The sequence below is a fragment of the Sardina pilchardus genome, chromosome 15, assembly GCF_963854185.1.
Source record: "Sardina pilchardus chromosome 15, fSarPil1.1, whole genome shotgun sequence".
Classification (NCBI taxonomy): domain Eukaryota; kingdom Metazoa; phylum Chordata; class Actinopteri; order Clupeiformes; family Clupeidae; genus Sardina; species Sardina pilchardus.
This window is the reverse complement of record NC_085008.1, coordinates 29,248,613-29,268,036: the sequence shown is the minus strand read 5'-3', so window position 1 is coordinate 29,268,036 and position 19,424 is coordinate 29,248,613. Positions and strand designations below refer to the sequence as shown.

The following is a 19,424-nucleotide window of genomic DNA, read 5'->3' as shown; positions in this document are numbered from 1 at the left end:
ACAGTACAATGTCTGCATCCAGCTCTTGGGGTGAGGAAGTTTCTCTTCAATCAATTCCATTAAGTGATCTTCCTTTTTTTCTTCAATCAATTTCTTCAGTGATCTTCCAATCACTTTCATAAAGAATCTCAGCTTTTTAAAACATCATATCTCCATAGATAGACATACGATACCAGCATGTATTGGATCGGACACGTGTGCAAAAGAAGGGATTATGCTCTTTGTTCAAAAGGCTACAATACAACAAAACACTACATAGTGGAACTGATTGGGGAGCTGAGAACTACGGCAGCGATGCGGTTATGGCAGATAAAACCTACAGAGTCAGAAATGTTCACCACCCAACTACACTGTCAAACGACAGACAATTAAGGTGAAGGAGACAGAACGGGACTGGTGATGACGTCAGGCGGATGAAGTCAACAACCATCGCTCCATCCCAACTCAGTCAATGCAGCACGTGCATCATTCATATTAAACAGAAGATATTGCTTGAGCTCCACTATAGTGTTGCAATTCACAGCTTTTGAGCTCTGTTTTATCTTTTGTCGGCACACTTTTTATATAGCATGGGGTGCCCTTTGTTGCCGTATGTTGCTTTTTTTCCCAAGCCAGAAAGGTGCATCCTTGATTTTGGACGCTAGTTAGGTCTTCCCCCAGCAGCAGCATTTCACGGGCAACACCCCTCCTGTCTCCTGACTTCTCAATTCATTGTCTTTGAAATGATGAAATATACAGATATTCTACTGTCTGTGCAGAACATGGATTACTAATCATCCAACACACATACTAGTAAAGACGTCTTAAGTTCGAAACAAAAGCAAACAACCGGTGACTAACGACTGAGTCAATGATTCTGGTGAATGGGATAGATTATCATCAGAGTTAATCTTACCCTCCGTAAACCTAGCCTACATATTAGCCTAACCCATTATTAGCAGTTTCATCCTGTAGCCGATTAATCCGCAGCTTGGCCGAATTTCATAGAGGAGTGATTTTACGCCCAATTATTTAACAGCAGCGTCCCCTCGACATAAACAATGTACGTTGTCGTAACAAGTGAGATTGGACAGGTCAAAAGAATAACTAGCACATCGCTTAAATGTTTACATCGCTTAAATGTTTACATCCAACTGTTGAAGTCATATGATGATTTCAGCATATTTATAAATTATTTCAACTGATGCCCAACCGGCTAGGTTAGAGTGATAGGTTCTCTCAACCACCTTGTCTGCGAGACAAGGGTGTGAATAGCCGCCCGACGGTCAATGGGGGAATCATTACAGTTGGTTATCTAACAAATAGCTTGTTAAATGTTTCAGAAAAGTAAGATCTGATCTACATTTAGAAAATAAATACAGTGTGCAGTCTACGTGTTGGTAATCTGTTCTTTCTTTGTTTCGTAGCATATTTCAGATGTAGCGTAAAGGTGCGTATAGCCTGTGTATCACGAATGCACTGGCTAGGATAGGTTGGGCAGAAACAATGCTGAAACCAAGGTAGTAGGGCACCTTTGTTGAAGTAATGCCAAAACAGGAAAAGCATTTTTCTCGAGCGGACAAAGGACTAACAACTTTGCAAATGCATATAGCCTTCTTACCCAAAGATCTATTCCCCAACTCATGGCTGGTTGCTCTTCGGACAAAACTCTCCAATTGTCAACGTATCCCCCGTTCAAAACTCCTAGACTGTTTCACCGTCTGTCGTCGTGTAACCTCCTTAGCGCTGCTGAGCCAATTCCAGAGAGGAACTGTCTGTCTCTGATTCAGCGCTCACACAGGAAGTTGGGATCTTGGAGGACACAGAGAAACGGGAGGTTCAGGTTATTCTTCAACCCTGTGCTTTTAACAATTTATCAGAAACGTTTGCAAAATCCAGTTGTTCTCGGGGGCAAAAAAACCCCCAAAACGGCCCTTGCGTCCTCCTTCGAGGAATCGCACGTGTGTCATATGTCAATGGAATCATTGGATTCAGAACTCCCCACTGTAGGCTACTCACCCTCAAAACTGTTTTTAGGATCAATCAGACGTAAAAGCATAACCCTCATAAGTCGTGAGAATTTAGCTGAACTTACAAATGCAAACAGGCGCTGCTCTGTCATAATATATCTCATAAGTATATCATTAGACTAGTAGTCGTGATCGATTTTGAAACTCAAGGCTTTGCATATTTGCGCAAGGAATAGGCAGCTAATACACAATTAGGATGTAACCGCAATTACTGCGAGGATAAAAATGATGTCATCTATAACTTTTGGCTGAACAAAGAACACTCGTTTAGTTTGGGGCTATTAATGTGATTACTTGTAAAATAGTGCCACCTAATGGTGATTATTGAGCATCACAGGGAATGGGCGGTCTGCTTTGTTTCCTTCCAGACTTTGTTCATTGTAACACCAAGTAACTTATTTGCTTCAGGAGAAGGGAGACCTAGCTAACTAGCTAAAATATCACAGATCTATTTGATACATTAATTGTCATGTACAGATGCATTCTGAGGTAAGCCGGTTGTGTTCAGGGAAACTGTGATCTTTACTCACAGAGTTGTAGTAAAATCTATGTGAAAATATGGAAACTTTTCTTTGGATATTGTCGTTAAGCTAACAATACAAACAACTTTTCTGTGCTGGTTAAGTAATATTTTCACTTGCCATAAGGAACTGCAGAAGGAAAACATCGGTGAATGTTGCACATGCAGTATATCAATATTGCATTGAAGATGTAACAAGAACATGTTTATTTAGAGGGCAGTGAATGTGACATTTCCCGTTCTCCTTGTCACTTTACTTTCAATTACTGCAGGCTAATAAATGTCACGTAATTTATTGTTGACAGGGGTTTCAGGATCGAAGGTTGTTTCAATGCGTCCTCATGCCTTCGACAACAAAGTGTCTCGGATAAAAAGTGGAGTGTTTTTACTCGAAGTCGACTTCGCCGATGTATCCATTCATGGATATCACCAGTAACAGCGAATCGGGGGCAACCTTTGACACACTTCTTGTCTGCACCAGTTATGCGCCAGCAAACAAAGTCCACGTCCATGAGCACTGCACGAAGAAAGCGTCTACCTAGTGCCTTTCCAGTCGTAGACGGAGCCCTACACCCAATTCAGAATCACGTATTTGAACTAAACTTAAAGAACAGCCTGGTCTGTCAAGAACGGTAATTTGACATCTCTCTCTCTCTCTCTCTCTCTCTCTCTCTTTCTCTCTCTCTCTCTCTCTCTCTCTCTCTCTCTCTCTCTCTCTCTCTCTCCCCCATTCCCTCCTCTCTCAGCATCACCAGTAAACTTTGCATACATGTCTTGCACATTTTATTTTACTAAAAGATCTGCTTGAATGTTTTTCTTTCCAGATATCATAAATATGTTGCACAGGTGCAAAAGGGTGGTGGCGAGAATGCAGTTCTGCGTCACACACAGAGAAACAAAAAGCTCTTGGTCAGAGATCGCCTCCGCAGGTTGTTTGATGATGAAGAATACCTAGAGTTGTCCCCTTTCGGAGGGCTGGGACTACCCTACGGTGACATCCCTTCGGCAGGCTGTCTAACTGGTAGGTTAAAGTGCTCAGAGAGTGATAATAAAGGCTGGGTGAGTGGAATATGATTGCAATAACAGACGCAGTCTGCCCAGAGGCACTGCTTGAACTGTTGGACCTTATGAAAGATTATATTAGGCAATAGTAACTAATAAAAGCTTTAACAAATGTTATAGATGAAAATAACCCACATACATCACATATTACCTAAATGTAATAATTTAATTTTACTAAAGGAGTAACAATTAGACTGACTGAAAGTTATTATCAGTGACCACAACATCTTCTCAAGTATGTGCAAATATGAGGATTTTGACAGAAGCCATTTCCCCCTCGCTTCTTTACCCCTAAAGGCATTGGCAGGATCAATGGACTCTGGTGTGTGTTCATAGCCAACGATGCTACTGTGAAGGGAGGCACTGCCTACCCCATTACCGTCAAGAAGCAGCTCCGGGCCCAAGATGTGGCCATGCAGAACCGGCTGCCCTGTGTGTACTTAGTGGACAGTGGTGGGGCCTTTCTCCCTCTGCAGGCAAGTAGAGAAATACTCATTGAACTGATGCACTCAGGCTTGTCTGTCTTGTCTGGGAAATAAGGAATATAATATAACATATCCACTTGCCCTCTCTCATTCTTAGTCAGAAATCTTCCCTGACAAAAACCAAGGAGGACGCACTTTCTACAACGAAGCAATAATGTCTGCTATGAATATACCCCAGGTAAGGAAGAATTACAGTACACGAATAAGGACATCTTAGATATATCTTCATTTTGATAGGCCATAATATACAATCAATAAACCATATTGAGACCTCTCTGACACAGAGGATCACCAGTAATTTAAGATTTAATGATATACTGATTAAACTTCACCAGTAATTTTAAAGATTTAATGATATACTGATTAAATTTGTTTAGCAAATAATTATAGATGTTCTGTCATAGGCTACTCTGTATGGCTACATCTAGTACATTACTCTAGTAGTTGCCTTCCTGTTCCTCTGTACTGTGATCTGTTAAACACTTCTCTTGTTTGGCCTGTAGGTGGCGATAGTTTGTGGCTCCTGCACTGCAGGTGGCGCCTACATTCCCACCATGGCTGAGGAGACAGTGATGGTTCACAGGATCGGAACCATCTTCCTCGGGGGGCCCCCGCTGGTGAAGGCAGCCACAGGGGAGGAGGTTACCCCAGAGAACCTGGGCGGAGCCCGCCTACATGCAGAGTGAGTGAGTAACAATAGAATAGAATAGAATAGAACACTTTTTTGATCCCGTGAGGGAAATTCGTTTCTCTGCATTTAACCCAATTTAACCGAATTAGTGAACACACACAGCACACAGTGAACGCACAGTGAGGTGAATCACACATTAACCCGGAGCAGTGAGCTGCCTGCCCAACCAGCGGCGTTCAGGGAGCATTGAGGGGTTAGGTGCCTTGCTCAAGGGCACTTCAGCCGTGGACTGGTCGGGGATCGAACCGGCAACCCTCCGGTCACAAGCCCGAAACCCTAACCAGTAGGCCACGGCTGTAACAGAGAGAAGCCAGCGACGTGGCAAAACCTTGAATTTCAGAGTAGCATGTTGTGTAACAGTGGATATATCATCCGATTGTAATGGAGAAAAGAAAGCCTTGGAACCAGCATGTGACACCAAACATGATTCATGATTGTGTCAATTATTCAGTAGTCTTGTGATTTGTCAAGAATCAGTACATACGCAATATGCAGTACAATCCAATTAGGTCATATGCATATGCAGTACAATCCAATTAGTACATATGGATATGCAGTACAATCCAATTAGTACATATGCATATGCAGTACAATCCAATTAGTACATATGGATATGCAGTACAATCCAATTAGATATGCATATGCAGTACAATCCAATTAGGACATATGGATATGCAGTACAATCCAATTAGTACATATGCATATGCAGTACAATACAAGGATCTGAAGGTTTGACTCTAAATGTTAGAGGATTGGGTGAGACTTGCTAAAAGGTTAATATCTTGGCACTGGAAACACTAAGATCTTTTAAATGCATCAGGAAACAGCCTAATAAAACCTGGAATAAAACTGTCTGAATATGGCAATTTAAACACAAATCCAAAGGGCCATTTTGGATTTCCTGTCAGTGCAGTCACCTTAACAACAACAACAACAACAACAACAACAACAGCTGCTATTCTCCTCCTCTTGTGTGAACTGCTCCTGATGTGTGTGTGTGTGTGTGTGTGTGTGTGTTTGTGTGTGTGTTTGTGTGTGTGTGTGTGTGTGTGTGTGTGTGTGTGTGTGTGTGTGTGTGTGTGGGTGTGGGTGTGGGTGTGGGTGTGGGTGTGGGTGTGGGTGTGGGTGTGGGTGCGTGTGGTGTGGTGCTTCTGTGTTTAGAGTGAGCGGCTGCGTGGACCACTTTTCTATGGTGGAGCAGGACGCCTTCGAGGCCACCAGGAACATCATCTCCACCCTGAACTTTGAACTCCCGGAGGAGGACGAGGCCGGGGTCGCGGAAGAGCCTCTGCACAGCGCCGACGACCTGCTGGGCCTCGCTCCCAAGACCTACCACCACAGCCTGGACGCCAAGCTGGTCAGGACCAAACGTGTTACTCAAGAACATAGCAACATAGGCAGTAACTATGGATAAAATACTGGTCACATGTACCGTAGATCAGATAGGGTGTTAGTTTGATCCCTAACCCTATGGCAAGATCTATATGTGAGGTGTGTAAAAATTAATAATCTATGTATAGTCTCCTTCAAAAGCGCTAAATTACTTTTGACTCTGCCATAGCTCACTGCAAAGTCCTACAAAAATGTGACCATATAGTAAGTAAGGGAATTGATCTAACCATTGATATGTGCATTTACATATGGTTAGGGCCTAGGCTAATGACTACTAGCCTGGCCTATGTTTGGTTAGGCTCCACCATGTTGTTTATATGATCATATCTTACTCAGAATAACACAGGACTGTGTGTACAGTAAACATGTCCACAGTCACTGACAGTAGATGTCAGGAATGCCCTTGCAGGTAAGATTAGGACATCTCTTATTCATGTTCCTACTGTAAACACTTTGTTCTCAGATTGTGAGTCGACTCACAGATGGCAGTAAGTTCCAGGAGTTCAAAGCTCGGTACGGAACCACTCTTCTCACTGCGTTTGGCAGAATTGATGGGTAAGAAGAGATTATATGCTACTTAAAAAGAGCTCTTTACCAAAACACTATTAATCTATTTTTGAAAACTTTAATAGGTCATGTTATTTAATTGTGTATTTCAGGTAATATTAGGTAATATGCATTTGTGCTGTTTTGGTTGAGTAAAGCAATATTAAAAGTGTATTAAGATGGTGGATATATGTTGTTTTCAGAAAAGAGCTCTTCAAATGCAACACTGTTATACGTGTACAGGCCACATAAAAAGTATGTCTTTGTATTACACATACTATTATTGTTTTGGTTTGCCATATTCTCTAGACTGCAAATCCATTATAAAAGCTTTTTTTAAAAATGATCTCCTGTTGAGATATGTTTCAAACTAAATAAACTGTGCTGTTAAGCATTGAGGGGTTAATGTTGTTCTCCACGGGCCAGATCACTCTGCCCCCTGTGCCCAGTTAGTCGTATCTTTGATTATTCTAAGCAAGGCCTGGATTCTGCGGGGCCATCTCTCTGAATACAGGCTGGGAACAGGGGAGAATAAGTCTCTTCAGGCAGCTTTTATCTACTTTGACAAAGAGCTTCTCTCCCCCCACTCGGCCCCCCTCACCCAAAAACTGCTTGTTGCCATGGCAGCAGAGTGTTCTGGATGCAGTGAATTGCAGTCTGAGAGAATCAGGTGGTATTACACCAGGAACCAGTCTGCTAGATGGCGCCGATTACTAGATAAAAGTCCCTAGTCCAGTTTCGGCTTCTCAGACGTCAGAACAGCTAAATCATCTCCGCGCCTCTGTGTCCCGTCCCAGCCACTGACGTTCCCAGCGGGATTTGTCTTGTGTGCCCACAGGCATCTGGTGGGCATTGTTGCGAACAATGGCGAGCTCACATGTGAAGCTTCGCTGAAGGGCACCCACTTTGTTTCGCTGTGTGACCAGAGGGACATCCCACTCATATTCCTCCAGAACACCGCCCCACACCCAGGACTGACGCTGTCCACAGACAAGGTAGGCCCACAGTCGTACTCGTACTCACCGTAGCAACTTCTGGGAAATGGTTAAGACAAGGTAGGCCCACAGTCTTACTCGTACTAGCCCTATACTCACCCTAGCAACTTCTGGGAAACGGGTAACACAAGGTAGGCCCACAGTCTTACTCGTACTAGCCCTATACTCACCCTAGCAACTTCTGGGAAACGGGTAACACAAGGTAGGCCCACAGTCGTACTCACCCTAGCAACTTCTAGGAAATGGTTAACATTTATACTATACTATTTATACACTAGAATAGAGGCATGGCATTAATGATGTCTTTGATTTGAATTGACTTTCTCACTCTATGCTCTTTCTCTCTCACTCTCTCTCTCACACACACACACACACACACACACACACACTCACACTCATGGATAGGAACCTAATATTTCATATAGCAGTACACACACACAGACACACACATACTCATGAACATGAACCCCATATTCACATAGCAGTGTGTGTACACACACACACACAGACACACACAGTGTCAGTGGGGCTGGTGGGAACACTGTTGTTGGAGAGTGGTTGTGGAATGTGGTTGTGCACGGTGAAGAGGATTAAACAGAACAGTGCTGATACTTAGACTGCGTGTGTGAATCGTGTCCCTCAATCTCTCTCTCTGTCGAAACACTACACACTACAAACAAGAGAGACTGTGTGTGAGAGTTAGGACATTGTTTAATTAAGAATTAAGTTGGTCATTGTACACAAGTACTACGAAACATTGCTTTGAGTTAGACTAAGATGCCCAATTAAGACTGAATATAAAATGGCTTGAGAAATAGCCTGTGGAACTGGCTGCACCATCACTATAAGACAATATTTAATCCCGAGTAAAGAATTAAAACATGAATGGAAAGCACTGCAGTACGTACAGTATTATGTGACGTGAGCATCACTGAGCAGTCATTATGCAAACAGTCCTTGAATAAGCAGATGTAGCCAATAGCCAGTTATGGAGGGTCAAACCTCCCTCTCCCCTTCTCTCTCTCTGGCTCCCTCAGGCCGAGGCGAACACTAACCGTCTGAAGGCCCAGGGTTCCATGATGTCTGCGGTGGCCTGTGCCTCCACGCCGAAAATCACTGTGGTGATTGGGGGTTGCCATGGTGCTGACAGCTATGCCATGGTACTGGAGAAAATTTCATGGTTCATTGTGTGGTGGAATTCTGTCTCCAAACACAACACAGACTCAAAATACACATGATCCAGACAAAACAGACACAATTGGCCTTTCAAAGAGACAATGTAATTTACACACAGAGTGTAAATTAAGTGTATATTAAGCATTGAATGTGGACAATCTTGTCGAGATGGTTTCCTGAAAACAGAAGGTCATTTTTGTTGGGAATGTCCTGTCTGTTTTAGTGTGGACGGGCATTTGACCCCAACTTCCTGTTCCTGTGGCCCAACGCCAGGGTGTCCATGGTGGCCCCCGGATGTTCTGAAACTCTAGAATACGAAGAAGAGGAGGCTTCGCGGCTCGATAAAAAGTAACGTTTTTACTGTGACGCTTTTACTGCTGCAACTGTGTTTCCGAATGAAAAGATACAGTTCAACTGTCCTCACCTGCAGCACATATGTACACAGTACAATCACAGTATTCAGTATTGAACCTAGAAAATTAGGAAAAATTACAAATAACAAGAATGTTGATTGTAATAGTATCTCGTCTCTTTAGCTTCTTTGCTATCTACCCCTTAGTAGTTAGACAAGTGGATGCATCCCCTTCTCTTCTATGCGTGTAATAATAACCCAATCTGACACTGTTAGCATTATTCACTGGAATTGGGTCATACCAGTAGTTAGCCTGTTGCCATTCTATAGCTAACATGGACCTAAAGGCTAACTGGTTGAAACCACATCCAGACTACTTTGTAGACACCGTGAGACCCAAAATGTTGCGGCGTTCCTTTAAAGCTGTTGCTGTTTTCAGGCTAGAAGATGAGAGCGACGCATTCTTCTCCTCTGGGAGGCTCTGGGACGACGGAGTGATCCTGCCCCAGGACACCAGGAAGGTAAAAAAAAAAACGAATAACTGAAAAAACAAATAACTGAAAAAAGTCAAACTCACGGAGACTTCTGACTTGCAAGATCCTGCCACCATACTAGATAGAGACCAATCCCTCAGAGTCAGAGTATGTTCTAATGGTGGATTTTAGAACAGATTTGGTGTTGATTGGCTCCGAAGTCAGCCACACTCATAGTATCTGAGGTGTGTTTAAATTAACAAAGGCAAACATTTGCCAATGTTTTCAATAAGTTTTTAGCTTTAAAAAAAGTTCTTGCCATAAAAATCCAGACGCTCACGTAGATTAGGCTTCAAGTATTTTAAAAAAACAAAAACACAGATATGTCTGGGTCTGTTATGAGAAGAAAGAGGTCATCAGCATAGGCTGAAATTTGATGAGGTTGCCCCTGTCCAACAATACCTTGTCATGAGTCATGAGGTAGGTAGATCTTAACAAACACATGTTGATGATTTGGAATGATGTATTGAAAACCAAAAAAAGATCAAAGAAGCATTCCACTGGAGTGTTGCCATGTGTTGACATAATCCACCAAATTTGAACGTGCGTCAGATCTGTTGCAGGGTGAGGGACCGATACGAGCCAGAATCAGACATTAGTCATCTCCTCTGTATTAGCCGCATTGCGTATAAGCCGCAGGAGTGTTTTATGCAAGGTAAAAGAAACAAAGCCATATTAATACCATATTAACGGTCCTCATAGCTGAAGAAATTTTGCAAAATCATGTACAAGCCGCGGCTAATAGTTGTGAAATTACGGTATTCTAGACACTTGCTAGGCAAAGTGTGACTCAGAGAAAGGTCGTTCGCATGAATGGTGGATCAGTGCCGGATCAGAGCCAAATCTGGGCCTTGTATGGGCCGGATGCGTCACCTGGTCAGCCCCCATCACAGTCCGGTCTGACTCAGCAGAGACTGTTCCTTCCCAGAGTTGCCACAGGCATCCCATAATTAAACCCAGCTGCTGCTCAGTTTGAAATGGAAAAGTTTAAAAGCTCTCTCTTTCTCTCACACACTCACATAGACAAACACACACGATCATAGGAATTTGCCACTTGTGTTTTAGTCCTGCTTGTGTTGGAAATGTCTGCTCGGTTTCAGTTTGTGAAGTTCATAAATATTTTTCTTTTCTTTTGTCTTAATTGGCTGAGATGAGAAAACATGGCTGAGATGAGCTGTTGTGTGTTCTCCCTCTCTCTCTCTCTCTCTCTCTCTCTCTCTCTCTAGATATTGAGCAACTGTTTGAAAATCATCAAACAGCAAGACTACCAGATTTCCAAGGAAAAGCAGCAGACTCCATTACTTCGACTGTAACTCTACCTCAATAACCACAAGCCTTTTTTGTGAGGAAGTCTCAGAAGACATTAACACCTAAGTGCTAATCCTTTTAACTGTATACCTGTAATTTATCAGCCAACAAAAGAAAATGCAATGTTTGTTTTGTAAAGAATAAAGTGATTTCTTTGTAATTAATGTTAAGCTTTGGACCTTGAACATCTGTGTGTCTAGGAACCATTCTCTTGTTATGAGTATTGAAAAAGACAGAAGGCAGCAACTTTAAAATCACGACACACAAAAGTTTCTTATTCTTGATATACTTCAGGGTATTTTTTTTATTCAAACCTATATATACACAAACTACACAGTACATTTTCAATTTCGCCCCATATAGTTAAAGGTGAAATCTGAAATATTAAAGGGGAAATATGAAATGATAAACAATAATGATGCAATTCTGTGTTGCCTTTCACATTATTTATACACATTTCATGCACACCAGGGATATAAAATACAAAACAATATGAGTGGTATGTTGTAATTTTTTTTTGTGTAAAAATGCTCAGTTGTTCCCTTTAAAATGTAAACTGAAGAGACAATGCGGTTGCCACAAACATGTGCCTGCTGAATCTGACTGCATCCTGGGCTTTGACCTCAACATATCCTTTTATCTTCTCTTTTGTAGGCTACCCCACAATTCCTTTTACCCGGTATTTGTATATACTGTACATTTACTATTATTAGTTAAGATCTAACAAATGTAAAAAAAACAAATGCAAACAAAATCCCTGAAACAAATGGCATACACAGGAATGCAAGGAGAGCTGTATTGTATAATGCCTTTTTATAATGCCTTACAGGTCCTTAGTTTTCAGAGGTACTTTTTCACTAGAGGGATTCTACATTACACCTTTAAACACCCCCACCACATGGACACTGGAGCCTCCACTACACGTGCTTCTCTTTGGCCCTTTCCTCTTCTGGTCCTCTGGCATCTTGTTGCGGTTGCATCCCTCAGGGCTTATACATTCCGTGGAAGGTCACCGGGATGATGACCTCGACAGAGGCACGGGCGATCTCCGTGAGGTCCTTGGCGTCGAGGATGAGGAGGAAGGCTGGACGCTGGCCCTCCCCAGGGCTCACCACTATGCTCAGGAGCACACCTGGAGGCAGAGGGAGGAATTGCAGTCACACATCCAGCGAACTCATGATCAGTGGGCATATAGGCGGCATTGTGCATCTCCACGTTTCATGATTGGTCAACATTATCTCAACATCGAGAACGTGCACAGATCTAAGCTGAAAGCCTAGTTAGTTTTACAAATTTATCACATAACTGCTACCATAGGATCACTTAGCATGGATATGTCTAACTTGCTTCGTAGGATGCCCCACTGGTTCTTAAAGGTTGTATCAGCAATTGCAGGTAACGTCACTTCTGTTGGGTGTTTGAAGTGAGATCCCAAACAAACTGAGCTAGCTCGCCTCCCCCTTTCTGTGTTTCATGCACCATGATAAAAATGATACCCTCCTTCATCTCCAACTTCGCATGCAAGACGTGCATGAGCGCAAACCCCCCTGTTGGTGATTGGTTGGAAGTTGGAACACTATTTTGGTTTTGAGTGGTTGAGAGCACCAATTGTCAATCACTGATACAACCTTTATGTGACACAAATGTCTGAAATACTTTCCTTTGGAATCACCCAGACCTGACCTGAGCTCTGTTCTAGAATCTTTGCCTGTGACTGGAGAGCCCCTGCTGTGTCGGAGCCGGGAGCACTTTGTAAAACCAGCTGCGAAACAGCTCACCAACAGCCACCCAGCAGGGTAGCAGTCGGCTCACTGGGGGGCCGGGGTAGGCCGGACAGCGCAGCGTGTCCCCTCTGGCTTACCGTCATCCTCCACTGTGCTCTCTGGAGTCTGCACAAACAGCGGTTCGGAAGGGTAGGAGTCCGGTTCCTGCCAGACCCACGCCTCTTTGGACTTGACGTTCAGCTTGCAGATCTGCAGGAGCACAAACATTGGTTAATGCATGAGGGGACTGCGACACAGACCCAGGCGTGCGTGCAGCCCAGGCCCCCTGGTGTGCGGAGCCGAGCAGTGCTCACCCTGTCTGGGATGAAGTGGTTCAGGCCGAGCCCGTAGGCGTACGTGTAGTCTCTCCCTCCGTGCGCGCTGTAGTTGATCTGGGGGAACTCTAAGGCTGTGGAGACGAGAAGGGAAGAGAGAGAGCCCTCAGCATTTACAGTTTACACTTCAACAAATACAGCTGCAATTTGAGATTATGCTCATTTATGGTAGGCCTACTGCAGAAAAGGTTTGTGAACCCCTTTATGAACCCACTTTAGATATTTCTGAAGTGCTGCATTGATAGGACCTACAAATCCAATCCAATCCAATCCACTTTATTTATATAGCACAGTTTAAGCAAACACAGGGTGCTCAGTTGATGTTAGTGCGTTAGTGTTCGTGTATTTACCCTGGCGAGGTGCAGAGAAAAGAACCTCTGGCTCTAACCAAATGGTTCCATCGCTGCGCATAACCGCTGTGGCGGTGGTGTAGGGCAGAGAGATCAGATTCTTCCCCTGCTCCTCCTGAACACAAACACAAACACAAACACAGTCCTGACTTGTGTGCATTGCATGTCTGTTCTGTGGCTGCTGTGTGGCTTTTTCTATGTCCATTCATACCAGAAACGTCTGTGATTCGACGCTGCTGCGGCCTGTCTGCCTATTAAAACAATTCCTCACCGTCTCTTTTGAATGGAAACACGTGTGAAAAATAAGTGCCGGGCCTATTTCTAGCATGCATACGTTTTCAGAGCGCTTCGAGCCGCACCTGAGATGTGTATCACGCAGGTAGCGTCTAACCTGTTAACATGGGCAACGGAATGAAAACGGACAGGTAACACAGCTGATAAGGCAGTAGCCACAATTACAGTCTGCAGTGATCAGCACTAAAGTCATAAGTCACAAGTGAGGCATAGTAACATTAACCCCACTTTATTTAAGTAGAATGTGAAAGGGCTCTGACCTGTCCAAATACAATATTATTTAATGCAGCATGTGCTAAACAAGCATATGTTTTCTCCACTGGCCTGCCTCTGTAATTTGACAATGAACAATTAAAACAGACTCTACATACAAAAACATATTTAAACAATTGTTTTTTTTAATGATGAGATCCCAGGATATCTGCCAAACCTGTTAACATCTGTTAACATCCTGAGAATCTCAGCCTTATGTTCTAAACACATTGTGAGTAGTGATTGGTGGGATAGCTCACCCGGTGCACATCGATGGGCAGGACGTATCTGCGCACTTCAGGCTGGGGAGCTCTCATGGCTTCCTTCTTCACCTCCTCCCAGTTCTGCCGCAGGTTGGCCAGGTACAGGTAGTTATACACAAACTCATGTCTGTGGGGCACAAGAGATTTCAGAAGCAGTGAATGTTTGAGTCTGACAGTCTTTAACCCGGAGTCACATTCCTTGTTTGTTTACGAAAACCTGGCCAATAAAGCTGATTCTGATTTGGATTCTGATATGATTCACTAAGAGGTAGTCTAAGAAATGAACATGGTGTGGTGAAAACTAAACCCTACCCTTTCCAGGTGCAGAGATCAACAACAATGAATCCTTGGTCCTCGTAGGTATTTATGTGGTGGAAGACATTAAACGCTGAGGTCCTGAATTTGTGGTCGACGTATTCCCCAGGATTCTTGGTGGCCACATGAAACCACGTCTGGAAAAATCAGATTCGATTTGACTTTTTGTTCAAAGACTTATTAGACAGTTCCCTTCATCTCACTCCCATGGTGATATAACTTCATTCGATTTCTATGGTATGTTTTAAAGATCATTATCTTGCGCGTACACCCATTGTCTCGTTGGACTCAAAGCAATCCATGTAATTTGTTCCACGAAGGCTCCAGGCGCTCAGAAATTTCAGGAGGTTAATCTTCACTGGAGTCTCCACAAATACAAAGAAGTTTTCTGTCATTCCAAAGCTGTGGGGATAAGGCACACAAAGTGATTAACATCATCTGCTTTAGGGGGAGACAGTACCACGGTGTTCTTGGCTATTCTCACAATGTTACAAAAGTGTGTGTGAGTGTATGTGTGTGTTTATGTTTCAGCCTTTATGTCTGAGACAAACAGAGAGACAAATAGAGTAATATTGAATCTTGAAAACAACACCTTTTCGGTCTTAACAGACTATAACTAACCTGTGAACGTAGGATGGCTTGAATCTTTCACTGCTAGGGAACTGCAAAATCACTTCAGACTTCTCGATGGGATCTGATTTGTCTAAAATAAAGATATTAAGGCCCTTTAGAGCACATGTTCTTCAGAAATGGCTGTTCTATCCTGATTCAGGATAACATGGTCCAAAACAATCACCTACCTTCCTGGATTGGAGGGATCTTGATGACATTATATGCCAGTGACATGTTCTTCCCGAAACAGTTGCCCATATTGTAGACCGTGCCATCTTTCTCGACATGGGGGTGTGCCGTTACACCATTGACTGAGATGTAGTTACACAGATCCACCTGTAAAATATTTTCAGATGTACAAGACAAAACATTCTTTTGTAAATATTTTAAACAACTCTGACATATCGTAAGATTGTTCATAAACAGTGGCCTACATACTGCACCTTCTTGATGGTTTCTAATGTGTCAGGGTCAACTTTAGTGATGTAATTGGTCTCTGTGCAAGCATAGAAGTCTTCACCGACGGGATAGACATTCACAAGGCAGTTATCTGTCACTTCAATGCCTTTGAAGTATGTGAAGAATCTACACATACAGGGTAAATATGACAAGAAAGTCGTTAAGAAACGGTGTATTACAGAACACTACGCTAAATGACCTGTACAAAACCAGACAATGAAAGACAGCACACACCTGGAGAAGATGTTTTTACAAGGGTCTGGATAGGCTGCCGTGCCAAACTCAGTGATGACGACCCGTTTCTCGGTCATAGCACGTACATAAGCATCAGTTCGGACAAACCTGGAGAGAGATGTTCTTCTGGATAAGCTTGCATTACATACAGTACAGTACAGCAGCACAGAGTACAGCCCAAGAAAACATCAGCATTGGCTGAGATCTCAGTGTGGCCCAGTGTTAGGGGAAACTGCTCATTTTATAACTCAATTCTATTTCTCTGGGCAAGTGATGCAACATTCTCATGTAACATTTCTGCGGTTGTGTGGTGGGGGGCGTCCAGGAAGCCCTTTCCTTAATGAAAAACATCCCCAACCACACGTAAGATTAAACATTCCTTCAAAATAACAGCTTGAGAATTTTTAAAAGGGACATTTCAGAGGTCAGTATACACTTACACAAAAGAATATACAATATACAAAAGAACACTTTTTACAATAACAATAAACACTTTACCGTATACAAAAGTAAGTCTGTTATCAAATATAACTTCCTGATCAGTTTGTGTTTGTGTTACAGTTTTTGTTTTTTGCATAATCAACAACTGACGTGCAAACCTGCACAGCACACCTTTATTCTAGTATCTTTATCTCTTTCATTACATCAGTTACGACACAACACAACACAACAATGCGTGGTACCTTCGATAGTAGGTGACGTGTCCATCCTTCAGGTCAAACTTATGCATGAGAGCCTGACCATCAAACAGGTGGTAGAACGGCTCACTGCCCACCTCAAAGAGCCCAGGGCCCAGCCGCAACAGACTCCCAGTCAGCCAGGAGGGAATCACACCTGCAAACGGCCAAAGCAAAACAGTGCATTTAAATCCCACTGGACCTACAGAAGAGGTGTGCTACAGAGCAAGGCTACTGGCTTGCACAGGTAACTTTGGGAGTTAGCACTGATTTCAAAACAATATCAGAAGCAACACATGAACTTACTCCTAAGGGGTAAGTAAGCCAATAACTTTGCTTTGTTGCATATCCCTCATGTGTCTAAGCTCACATGTGCTTGAACACAAATATTAACAAGAACATGAAGCCACTCATATGCGTGAAATGTCTGTGTGTGCGTGCGTGTGTGCGTGCGTGCGTGTGTGCGTGCGTGTGTGCGTGCGTGTGTGGATTTACTGTAAAGTTTCCTCTACAGCAATTAACAAGAATGTGTGGGTGTATGGATAGGTGTGGATGTTTTACTTCCCTTCCTGTTTATACAGCGCAACCTGATACCTCCACTAAATGACCAGGAGGTGCCCCTGTGTGTAGAAACCTTTCTCTGGATGACAAGGCCTTAAATAGTGGCTCTTAAAGTGTATCAACTACTGTTAACAGTGTTTATTATTACTAGATCTAAACAGCAGGCGTAATTGGAGAGGGCCGAGATGTGACACAGACCTGAGACCAGCGCTGGGATTGGCTCCGCAAGCTCCTCGCATGTCTCAAAGATTTTCTTATAGCCTCCTGCTGGATGCTCAATTCTTCACAAAGAGAAATATATACACATTTCAAGAACTCTATTTTCCCCATTAACATATAAAACATGCATGAGCATGATGCCAACGGATGGAAGCAACCACAAAACTAAACTATTCAATAAATGCAATTTACAATATCACAGTTTATTGTTTTTAATACAAGCATGCAGCTTACATCATACAGTCAGTTAAGAAATGTTTTAAACTCTCACTTTTTAAATGAAAAACAAAAAGACAAAGCCTGGTTGTTTACTCACCGACTAACCATGTTGGGACTCAGCAGAACACACAGCGGGGTGAAGAAGCATACCACAAAGTGTGGAGCGAGTCCTCATTCACCAGCATTTATACGGGGTCTCTTTCCCAGACAGCCTTTGGGCTGCTCCTCAGCCAATCAGACCCTGAAACAAGAGTCTCTTTGTGCCTGCAGCCTGATCTTTTCCACTGGTGCTTCCACCAGCCAGTCCACCACACTCGCTCAAGGAACTCTCCCCTCCTCCTCCTCCTCCTCCTCCTCCTGTGGCTGCGGCATTTCTGTCCCAAATGAGAAACACATTTGTAAACCTGGGACAGGATTAACAACAAAGGGGGGGACAACAGGAAAGCCTCTTACGACAATTAGATTAAATACAGCTGAATAAAACACTGAATTAAAGTTTAGAGTGGGTCAATGCAACAGACTACCGTAGAGGAATTTCCTAAAGACGTACTGTAGCCTACTCTTGAGGCATATCTTTTTCCATGAAAAATTATACAATCCCAAACTAACTGGATATCCAAGTGGGTGTGCTTAGGATGCATCAGTAGGTTTAATAAATAACTTCTTTTCTGCTCCTCACATAAAAGAATGTGCCAGGGAGGATGAAAAACATGCCATTTATCATCTTCTGTTGCTTTATGCTTGGAATGAAGTCCCTGACAGCTCTACGTGAGACTTTCTCAAATGAGAAGCAGCTGAGACAAAACAATCAGCACTGCGATTCAACTCATCCCCCTATTTAGCCTGCCATGCATGTTTGAAAAAGTTATAGGTATTAGCAAGAAGATGACCAAAATATAACCTTCGGTCATTAAATATAAAAAAATATGTGCCCCCTCACTCCCCCCTGTGCCTTTTATTGCATAAGTATCCGTTCAGTTTAAACACATCAGACGCGCCAGATAATTTTCACAGCATTTTCCTGGATGCCAGTGTATCCTCCGCATGCCTGAACACCCACAATCCCATGCGCACACGCAGGCTACATAAATGTAAACGCCGTCTGTTTCAATTGAAATGTATTGTCATATCACTGTGTAAGCTAAAATAGGCTAGGGACAAATGAAGCATGGGCTCAGTCTTATTAGACATTCTCTGGCTCAGCTTATGTTGACAAGTTTGAACTTTTATTTACACGTGAAGGACTAGCCTACATTTTCATCAGCAACAACTTTTCAGATTGGCGAGGAGAATATTCGCTGTATTGGTATTGGTGTAGGTATTGCTTAGTCTGTAGGCTAGTAACATACGAATCAACGAAATAAATATGTAGGCTAACTTTATTTATTGACCTGGGGGAATAACTCTGCATGGTTTTCAATAACGCACACCGGCGGCTTCCTGCATACTCGCTTGTGAAGTCTGTTCCGTGTGTGTTTTCTGAATGCTGGGAGGGGCTGTTTGATCTATGAACGATCTGGGGCCAAAGGACTCCGTTTTACCAAGGAAGGATCATTGAGGATCATGGACATTGAGAAACAGCCATAGGAAACAGCCTTGTTGCGAGCTGAACGGAACTGTACGGATGCTCATTGGACCAGAATGCAAAACCCACCACGCCAAGTCCCGCCCTATGCCTACGCCTGATTGGCTGAGCTCAATGACACTCACGCTGTGCTGGGTTAGGATAGGCTTAAGGTTAGGGTTAGGGTTAGGGCGCCAATCAGAGGGCGGCATAGGGCGGGAATTCGTAATATCGCAAC

At 43.2% G+C, this 19,424-nt stretch overlaps 3 protein-coding genes across 6 annotated transcripts in view; 1 reads left to right on the top strand and 2 right to left on the bottom strand.

Annotated features, from left to right (window-relative positions):
* Nucleotides 1–1,791, bottom strand: part of fnbp1l (formin binding protein 1-like) — a 70,412-nt gene extending 68,621 nt beyond the window's left edge. The window contains exon 1 of one of the 3 annotated variants that reach the window (XM_062556193.1): nucleotides 1,601–1,791. In XM_062556193.1, the coding sequence (XP_062412177.1) occupies nucleotides 1,601–1,624 (24 nt within the window). In that variant the 5' untranslated portion in view covers nucleotides 1,625–1,791. The remainder of the gene's footprint in view (nucleotides 1–1,600) is intronic. The other 2 variants (XM_062556192.1, XM_062556195.1) reach the window with 2 other exon arrangements.
* si:ch211-198n5.11 (methylcrotonoyl-coenzyme A carboxylase 2) lies at nucleotides 1,668–11,233 on the top strand. 2 transcript variants are annotated; one of them, XM_062556190.1, is made up of 13 exons: nucleotides 1,668–1,822; nucleotides 2,835–3,161; nucleotides 3,354–3,550; nucleotides 3,889–4,067; nucleotides 4,174–4,254; nucleotides 4,580–4,758; nucleotides 5,929–6,124; nucleotides 6,623–6,714; nucleotides 7,544–7,700; nucleotides 8,738–8,860; nucleotides 9,100–9,224; nucleotides 9,668–9,749; nucleotides 10,988–11,233. In XM_062556190.1, exons 2-13 carry the CDS (start codon nucleotides 3,013–3,015, stop codon nucleotides 11,072–11,074), a joined length of 1,647 nt encoding a protein of 548 aa, XP_062412174.1. In that variant the 5' UTR covers nucleotides 1,668–1,822; nucleotides 2,835–3,012; the 3' UTR covers nucleotides 11,075–11,233. The 2 variants fall into 2 exon arrangements, with proteins under 2 accessions (XP_062412174.1, XP_062412175.1); XM_062556191.1 differs by lacking the exon at nucleotides 1,668–1,822 and adding an exon at nucleotides 2,376–2,498.
* Nucleotides 11,234–11,339: 106 nt separating this feature from the next.
* Nucleotides 11,340–17,862, bottom strand: LOC134102180 (retinal Mueller cells isomerohydrolase). Its single transcript, XM_062556196.1, has 14 exons — nucleotides 17,720–17,862; nucleotides 17,383–17,465; nucleotides 16,630–16,780; nucleotides 15,947–16,054; nucleotides 15,697–15,838; nucleotides 15,442–15,589; nucleotides 15,263–15,344; nucleotides 14,911–15,043; nucleotides 14,639–14,778; nucleotides 14,324–14,453; nucleotides 13,518–13,632; nucleotides 13,147–13,241; nucleotides 12,931–13,042; nucleotides 11,340–12,201 (listed from the first exon to the last, which is right to left on the bottom strand). Exons 1-14 carry the CDS (start codon nucleotides 17,728–17,730, stop codon nucleotides 12,053–12,055), a joined length of 1,599 nt encoding a protein of 532 aa, XP_062412180.1. The 5' UTR covers nucleotides 17,731–17,862; the 3' UTR covers nucleotides 11,340–12,052.
* Between the last annotated feature and the right edge of the window lie 1,562 nt (nucleotides 17,863–19,424).

What these genes read in the sequence shown, in the direction of transcription:
- si:ch211-198n5.11 (XM_062556191.1), top strand. Translation starts at nt 2,479, where the DNA reads ATGTACAGATGCATTCTGAG. An exon ending in AGCCTGGTCTGTCAAGAACG is followed by an intron (nt 3,162 to 3,353) that starts GTAATTTGACAT and finishes TTTTCTTTCCAG; the next exon opens with ATATCATAAATATGTTGCAC. An exon ending in GCTTCGCGGCTCGATAAAAA is followed by an intron (nt 9,225 to 9,667) that starts GTAACGTTTTTA and finishes TGCTGTTTTCAG; the next exon opens with GCTAGAAGATGAGAGCGACG.
- LOC134102180 (XM_062556196.1), bottom strand. An exon ending in TTTCTCTGCACCTCGCCAGG is followed by an intron (nt 13,242 to 13,517) that starts GTAAATACACGA and finishes TCGTCTCCACAG; the next exon opens with CCTTAGAGTTCCCCCAGATC. An exon ending in ACCACTTCATCCCAGACAGG is followed by an intron (nt 13,043 to 13,146) that starts GTGAGCACTGCT and finishes GTGCTCCTGCAG; the next exon opens with ATCTGCAAGCTGAACGTCAA.